Source organism: Opisthorchis viverrini (genome assembly GCF_000715545.1).
Source record: "Opisthorchis viverrini unplaced genomic scaffold opera_v5_81, whole genome shotgun sequence".
NCBI classification, from domain to species: Eukaryota; Metazoa; Platyhelminthes; class Trematoda; order Opisthorchiida; family Opisthorchiidae; genus Opisthorchis; species Opisthorchis viverrini.
The window spans coordinates 1,338,781-1,347,701 of NW_008751736.1; the positions used below are offsets into that span (position 1 = coordinate 1,338,781).

At 46.1% G+C, this 8,921-nt stretch overlaps 1 protein-coding gene across 1 annotated transcript in view; it reads right to left on the minus strand.

The window, feature by feature from the left end:
- Positions 1–8,921, minus strand: part of T265_13575 (hypothetical protein) — a gene marked incomplete at both ends in the record, with an annotated part of 18,486 nt that overhangs the window by 7,356 nt on the left and 2,209 nt on the right. The window contains 2 exons of the mRNA XM_009169534.1: positions 2,674–2,792; positions 5,713–5,785. Of these exons, the coding sequence (XP_009167798.1) occupies positions 2,674–2,792; positions 5,713–5,785 (192 nt within the window). The remainder of the gene's footprint in view (positions 1–2,673; positions 2,793–5,712; positions 5,786–8,921) is intronic.

Below are 8,921 nucleotides of genomic sequence, written 5' to 3' on the forward strand. Positions count from 1 at the left end.
AGTACGCGGTTCTTACAGCTGACAATGATGATGATGATTTTACGGCCAGAATCTAGTAACAATGTCGTTCTTGGATAGGTTAGTGGAGCTTAGGTTGCAAAGTGAGACACAGCAAACGTTTCCTCGGAATCACCTAAACATACAGTGGTCGAATAGAAATCATTTGTTGATTGGGTTTCTATGGGGGCGAAATGGCTCAGTGATTAGAGCACTAATCTACTGATCGGAAGATCCGTGGTTCGAGCCAGACTTCTGTTTCTCGACTTCCCTTGTCTAGACTTGGGCAACCGGGCAGAATTCTAGCCCTCGTGCTTCCTTCTGCTAGCATCGCAGCTAGGCACCGAAAGGGTGTTACAACTGAACGATTATTATTACTTCGCGTTTTGAGCACGAGTACGACTTCTTTTAGACTATATCCTCGTTCTTATTAAGAAGAGTTTGAGGACGTTGTAGAAAACAAGATGAATAGAAGAGAAAAACAACCAATTTCAACGCACTCTGACAATCGCAAAAAGTGGAACCTCTGACGGGAATCCGGGGAAATCTGTGGGAGTTGCATCACACCAGTTTTGGTCGGAACACACCGGAGGAGGTGTTGTTTCCAAAAAACACTTCTGAAAACCTTCATAACATTTTGAAATTTTCTCGAACCTGTTGATCAAGATTATTAGTCACACCCAACGAGGCCACGCTCTGGATGTCAAGAACGAGCTCTCTCCTCGGGTGCGCGAGTTTACTAACCGGAAGGTCCGTGGTTCAAACCCAACCCCACTGTTCTTGTCTAGGCTTGAGAAATCTGATGGCATCTCAGCCAGGGAGAACCATTTGTGCCAAGTGGCTGGAATTCAACCTGCTGCTAATACATCCGGCTGATCAAACGTTAAAAAAGTACAGGGTAGTACAGTAAAACTGTCCCATCTCAGTGGTATCTCAAAGATTGGTGAGGTTCAAGAAAGCAATGATGCGTCACAAAGGCACCACCCATTTAAAGACATTCAAAGGAAGCTGCGTGGAGTGCAACGTCGAAATCCGAAACAGACGTGTTGCTGAGTGTCTGGCAACAGCTAAAGCGAAGACTCATCTGTCAGCAGCTGATTAATACACATCAGAACATGAACTTCAAAGAGGGTAGCCGAGCTGAGCTGAATAGCGACCATGTTAGGAATTGGTTGAATGTTGGAATCGGGAAGTATCGGAAGAATGTGGCGTGTAGTCGGTACCCAGTAGATTGCTGGTGTGCGAGATGTTAGCAGAGGCTAACCGTCCTCTGTCGTGAGATAGATCATGTACCCCTGGTCTCGACGTTAGACGCGAGTGTTTTTTCTGCAAACAGATCAGGTGAATTACATATTACGGCGGACATATCTCGTGAAAGTCGCTTCAACAAATAGATGACCCAGGCCAATCTACGTGTAATCTTTGAGACAAGTGACATAGTTCTTGGCAAGGGGTTTGTACTGAAAAGCTAAGAAATGAAGGAGGCTTGAAATATCTACCAAAAATGCCAAATTTCGGCCCCTGTCAAGCAGTTGCAAGCATTTCAGTAGTGCGACGAAAAATTCACCTTGAAGTAAAATATTTGCAGGGGATAAGAACAACAACTCTGTGGGGGGGGGGGCTTTGCAAGGGAAGCCACCGGTTTTTCAAAACGCAGGTTGATACAGACCAAATAGTTTATGGTGACGCACTCGTTGGCAGTTACCGTCCATAGTGCCCACCTAAATGTCAGAATGCCCATGGAGGACAAGTGTTGAGTATTCTTCGCTTGCTAATCTACCCCTCACTTCTTCAAATGAAATCCGGTTGTATCGTGCTTTCGCTCAATCACATCACGTGCTGACTGACTCCTCAAAGTGATGACTTCTCCGACGGATGGCTTATTCAACACGCGAAATACTTTCTTTTCCCAGAGCAGCGCCTGCAGTTTGCTGGTCGTTTGCATTCAAAGATAACTTTACATTGAAATAATAGTGCGAGATCCTGTAAACTCTCCACAAACCCTGGAATAGGCATCGAGACCCTCCTGGTTGTTGTTGCTTTGCTAAGCAGCTGCTTTCAGCTGCCTTCGCCAACGTCATCCATGGCTTTCAATAGTACTAAGTGTGGGATCTTTGTTGTCCTGCTTGGATCGCACGCTGAATTGCTATCAGGCAGGTATTCAGCCTTTCGACTTCTCCTGTCTAGACTTGGGCAACCTGGCAGTATCCCAGCCCTCGTGCTTCCTCCTGGTGGCTAGGCAGTCAAGCATCAAAAGGGTGCTGTAGTTGAGTGATGCTCTCATTTGAGAAATGCATCAACGTACTATGAGAACCTCAAATGAATCGTACGCTGAAAGGTATCGCAGCGTATTTTCCTTGAAGGAACATGCCACCTATGAGTTTCCTGAAAACTCTTCGATAGCCCGCAATCAGTTTCTTCGCTCTTATGGACCACTAGTTAGTCGCAATCCCCGAGTTTTCGCCCAATAAATTTGATTTCCTACTTTAACCCAAACTGTACGCAATTTGCCAAAAACGATCATTAACAAATTACATTAGCGTACAATACCGTGTGAGCAAAACGACAGTAAGATATTGATCCAACCTGGATTAGATGTGATCGAAACGCTGAATTCTGTTTTCCCGAACGATCGGAGTCATAAAATACTGTGAAACAAACTACCGCACCACTCACGTGATCGATTTTGTTGCCAACAAGCATGCGGACCATGTCGTGATGACTAGAGAACGTCTTTAGTTCTTCCATCCAATTGGAAAGCCGATCGAAGCTTCCTCGATTCGAGACGTCATATACTGAAACAACACAGACAAGGCAGGCGGGTCGGCAAGAGATTACAGGGTCAAACCAAGCAATTCAAAAAACCACAAAGCAATCAAAATGGACAGTGGAGATATCATTACTAGATTTCCTTATCTTCTTGCATTCCATAGTGTGGGAAGCTTGGCGTGCACCCTCAGACCGGTCTTGTCGCAATGCAGTCGTGATCGAAGCAAAACAAACGAAATTCTAATCATGGTATTATCAGAAGCTATAGGTGACGTTGAAAGCACGCTGAAACATCCTGGGAGGGCACGATACCTTTTCCGAGTGTCATGCAGGATTTCGCAAAATTAAATTGCACGAAGACGACCAGCAGTCTTCAAGTAGTCCTCTAGGAAGAGAAAACATTTCACAGGTTGAATGGATCTTCCATCGGAGATGCCATCACTCGAGGAGTCAGTCAGCATGTGATGTGAATTGTCTGACTGGCTGGGTGAGTGGTGCCATGCCATATCTAAATCATTCATCGTCGCTCCGTTGTACCACCCTTTTGGTGCCTAACCGCCGTGCCACCAGTACATAGCACGAGGGATGGGATACAGTCGCATTGCCCAAGCCTAGGTAGGGGAAGACGAGAGGCAGAGGTTGGGTTCGAACCATGGACCTTCCAGTCAGTAAATTCGTGCTCTCAACACTGAGCCATCTCGCCGACATTATAGACCTCACTACGGACCGGAGGGTCGCGGCTTTCGATCTCCATGGGTATTCGTGACATGCGCATCGTTGATGACTCCCAAACAGCTGTACAGTGCTTCTCAGCCTTTCAGCGTAGATTGGCTTCGCTTGCGGGGTAAAATCTCGAGCAGAAAATAGTTGTGGAAATGCTGTACCAAACAGACTCAACGGAAGAAGAAATTCTCACTTTGATGGAACATTCTGCACTACAGTCGTAACAATGTTCTGACTCATCTTCATTGGATCCTGGACTTTATCAGTAGAAAATTTCGAAGTACACCAAATCCGGATCATCTGGCTTTCAATCAGTTTTGGAATTCTGGGTAGGTGACAGTTTCTATCATGTTATTTTGCATACGACTGTACTGAAGGAGACGTTATGAATTGTACAGGGGGTCACGGGTCGGTGGTTAGAGCATGAATTTACTGACCAGAAGGTCTGTGGTTCGAACTCGACCTCGGCATCTCGACTTCTCCTGTCTGGGCTAGGGCAACCTGACAGTATCTCAGCCCTCGTGTTTCCTTCGGGCGGCGTAGCAGCTAGGCGCCAAAAGATGGTTACAGCTGAACGATTTTTTAATATTTTTTATTTGACAAATCATACCTATATGTTACGAAGCGCTTGCGGAAAATTCTCTTACAACAAAATCCGCTTGATAAGATGCCGAACAAACTCCATGCTTAACTATCTTCTTCATTCGACTCGATTTGAAAAAACGAGAAGTGTATTGTGCGACCCCAAAACCAGCTTGAAAAAGTCAGGTAGAAACTGCACTAGCTAAACTACCAACCTGTCTAGGTGAGAAGTTTACAATGAGATGATGAACGAAGCCATCTTTGGTGGGTGTTCAATGGTTGCTGGGAAGGCGGATGAGCTAAAGACATGAATGTGCTAAAGAGAGTTGGAGAACATCAGATGTGTAATTCCTAAATTACATAAGAAGGTGTACTACATCGATGCGTCCTTGCCAGCAGCACAGAGGCAGTGTTTACGAGAATGATCCACCGTCATACGACGGATTCATCATCGAACAGACTGAGGGAGGATGCAGGGAATATTAAAAAGAAGAGAGGCGGTGTTTCGTTGGCCTCTCATGTTGTATGGAACATACAATAGGCCCATGTCAAAGATGAAAAAAGAGATGAATTCTTTTGGTGCAAGTCATATCTTGCTGTGGCTCTAGTTGCTGCACAGGAGGACCATTAGGACTTATAGTCAAAGCGGCTGACTAAACCCCCCGACCGAAGGACAGTAATATTACTACAGTTATGTTATCGTACAGCTGTAGCACCCTTTCGGTGCCTAACTACCATGCCACCCGAAGGAAGCACGAGGGCTGGGATACTGCCAGGTTGCCCAAGCCTAGGTAGGGGAAGTCGAGAGGCAGAGGTAGGGTTCGAACCACGGACCTTTCGATCAGTAATTTCGCGCTCTAACCACTTGGGCCATCTCGCCCCCCATATTACTACAGTAGTGAGAGATTGGTCACCAAGCCCTTCCATCTACAGTTATCTCGTCACTAGGCGTGGAAAAAAAGCATAGTAGGAGAGACACAATTTAACACAGCTGAATGGGCCCAACGAGGTACACAGTGAGAACGCCCTCGATGGCTTCGAACACGCCTCTCCTAAAGAACTTTCCACTTCAATGACAGTAACGGTCCAGGAGCCTGAAGAAAGTGCAAGGACTGTGATACTGACAAATTACCAGGAGCAATCGAAAAAACTCAGAGCGTTTAGAATTACGCAACAAAAATCGTTGTTGTTCAGAGACTTGGAAATGTTAAGGTGTATCATCCTGTAAGTGACGTCAACCTATGCTGGAAAGGCGACAAGCATTTCAGGGTTATTCCATCCCTATTGGGAACAACAGCAATGTGCACCTCAGGAATCCCTTGGTGGTTCAAGCCAACAATGCACGAATTGGCAGAGCACAAAAAAAAATCAACAGTCTCCTGTACGGGTTGGACATAAAGTCAGCCGGAGTGATAGATTCCAGCGAACTAATTAAGTGAATTGTGGAGGGTTGGTGAGCACTTGGGTCACGAAACATGCACGGAAGGGAATCGCTGTAGTTCGAAAATGTAAGCTTTGACATCCAACGTGAAGAAGCTCAGTCCACTAATCTCTGTAGTAACGACAACGAACAATAGTAAAGATTGTCCTTCACTGGAAAAAAAACAAGACACGTAACATTCGAAAATGGTAGTGACTTACCGATTATAGCCCCATGAGCACCACGATAGAAGTTGGGAGTAAGAGTTCGAAAACGCTCCTGGCCAGCGGTGTCCTGCGGGTCAATGTGGAAACAGATACGTTCGCGCAATATGCAGTGCGTACACGCTGTCCTCAATTACTATGTGAAAACCCCAAGCGGTTGCGACTGTCGCCGTGAGTCTACGGTAGGGCTGATTAGGTGTTTTCCACTCTAAGACGTATCGGTATTTCTCACATGTTCCGACAAAATTCTTGGGATGACTCGAAAGGAAGAGCAAAGCTACGATTCAAACAACCTTAAAAGTGGAGCCGACAAGCCCCCATCGCCAAATTCTCAATGTGAGAATCGATAGGGGAACTATCATTTTGATGAAAAACTGGAAGATGGGAAAACGTTTCCCGGTGAATGCTTTCGCTTGAGAATCCATGCAAAAACGAATTGTCTGCATTGCTTTCCAGCTAATTAAGATTTAGTTATTTAGGAACATTTTCAACACAGATTTCTCACAAATTTGTAAGATGGGAGCTTTTCGGGAGAATCCAAGTTTTCGTGACATTTGTTTCTAGCAGTTCATTTATCCCTTATTTGAGTATGACCAACACCAGTCAAAAGGACAATAAGTTGACATGCGCTATCACTTCCACACCTTCGACTACCTTTGTCTTAAAACACCGAAAAGCCTCCTCATATTTGGCAGCGACAAACTTCGTCGGCCATAGATATCCCACCGGATGATGTACTTTTATGCTCAAGCCAAATGATGGCAGCATTGATGACCCTCCAAACACCAGCCGCAGGGAGTCTACAACGAACCGCTGTCGGTCAATCACACCATTTCCATCAAACAACTTCGGCTGCTTACTGCACCATCCTCTCCTACGGTTATGCACTAAATTCAGACAGAGAGACCAGCAGTGCTGTTGTGCACGCACTGAAGCGAAACTATTTGAGTTCGTAGTGGCTGAAACAGGGATTAGGTTTGTCATAAATCAACTGACCGCTGATCGAGCGCTGAACCAAAATTACTGTCAGAGTGGAGTTGCATCTCCGACTGACCAGCATCACGTTACACGTTCCAACAGCTGAAGCAGATGGGCTCACTTGTAGCAAAAGGTATTTTGCCCATCTGGGTCACCACTGCGTACCAGTAGACAAACCAAATTAAGCAATGATTTGGTGGCGAGGCCAAAAGCTACTACCAGTTGACTCACTTGCGCCGGTTATTGTCGTCTACCTGAATGAGGACCTCGAGACACATCAATGGTTAGAGACATCGTTAGACATGGCTCAGTCGCATCCCATCAAAGCTGTCGCCTTCAGTGCATAGCTCTTCTCTCAAAATCCTCAATGAAGAGTCCACTGGCAGTTCTAAATCAACTGACCGCTGATCGAGCGCTGAACCAAAATTACTGCCAGAGTGGAGTTGCATCTCCGACTGACCAGCATCACGTTACACGTTCCAACAGCTGAAGCAGATGGGCTCACTTGTAGCAAAAGGTATTTTGCCCATCTGGGTCACCACTGCGTACCAGTAGACAAACCAAATTAAGCAATGATTTGGTGGCGAGGCCAAAAGCTACTACCAGTTGACTCACTTGCGCCGGTTATTATCGTCTACCTGAATGAGGACCTCGAGACACATCAATGGTTAGAGACATCGTTAGACATGGCTCAGTCGCGTTCCATCAAAGCTGTCGCCTTCAGTGCACAGCTCTTCTCTCAAAATCCTCAATGAAGAGTCCACTGGCAGTTCTGTATGCATGCATCAATGGGATCAGCTATGGTCTCCAACGCGTAGCCATCCACCCCTACCACCGCAGGTCATCTGCGAACAGAACTGTGGCAGTTAATCACCACTATACAATGAGTAGGCGGTTTTTACGGCTGTTGATGCACACATTCTGGGAAAAAAAGGACTCCCCTTCGGGTCTGACAGAAAAGTTCCACGCTGCGGAAATTCGCGTCTTCAGCTGAAGTGTTTTCCCTCGAGGATGGAAACACCATAAAACTAGGTGCAGTAATTTTTAAATCAACCAACCAATCAAATCTTCTCACCAAAGTAGCCGATCATCACTATCGTTACAATCATCGTTTTAGGGAAGGGTGGCTTCGTGATCAGACGAACCACCCAATTCGACCCGTACTCTTTTCAATACCTGTGGTTCGGAGTTAGCTACTCCAGGAGAACGTGGATGAACCGGGTGATATCCCGCATTGAATTGGACTGTTTTTCACACTCTATCGGAATGGTCCATTCAGAACACAAGTGTTGGAACCTGTCATCGTTATCATCCACAGCATGACATCCGTGTTCAACGCCGTACTACCGTACTCAACTTGTGGCCTGATACGGGGCGCGCACTTGTGAAGCGCGTGAATGGGTCCGAGAGATGACACTCCGACGTTGTCGGGTCACGCCACAATAGGGAAAGATGCATGTGGAAGGCCATAATCTGCGTTGCTTTATTACTCTGTGCACCGGAAAATGGGAAAGCATATAAATGATTCGATAATCAATAATCGTTCAGCTGTGACACCACCCTATGGGTCCCTAGCTGCATGCCAGGCGAAAGGAGCATGGGGCTGAGATCCTACCAGATTGCTTAAGTCTAGACAGGAGCAGTTGAGGTACCTCGATTGGGTTCGAACCACAGACCTTCCAGTTAGTAAGTTTGCGCCTTAACCACTGAGCTACCTGAAGTTCAGTGATACTTTCTTCGACGACCAAACTCAGGTTCTTGCTTTGGATGCATCAGAAGGAGACATCGGAAGAAGTCTTTACGAAATCCACATTCATCGCAAGGCTCACCACCAAGAGTACAGAGCATGCTGAAACGGACATTCAACAAATGCCACGTTTGTTCTACCCCCTATGGAGAGGAAAAACCCAGACTTAGACCAAAAAACGACTCTGCAAGTACGATGCAAGCTCAGGTTTTTTTCCTTTGACGAAAGGTGGCTGGTCCTAACAAGTTTGGTCGTTTGAGAAACATCAGCGAAACCGTTAGCACTAGGACAGCCATAGCAATAACATCAGACAGCCACGTAGATTTCGCATGGCAAACACTACCGAGTGTACATAGAACCATTATTTGATACTGAATCAGGCTGAAGAAAACCAGACAAAATTGAAATGGATGTCACGACACCCGTCCCGGAGGAGACGTCAACTGGGCATTCATCAGCTGACCTGCAAGTAGGGGGGGGG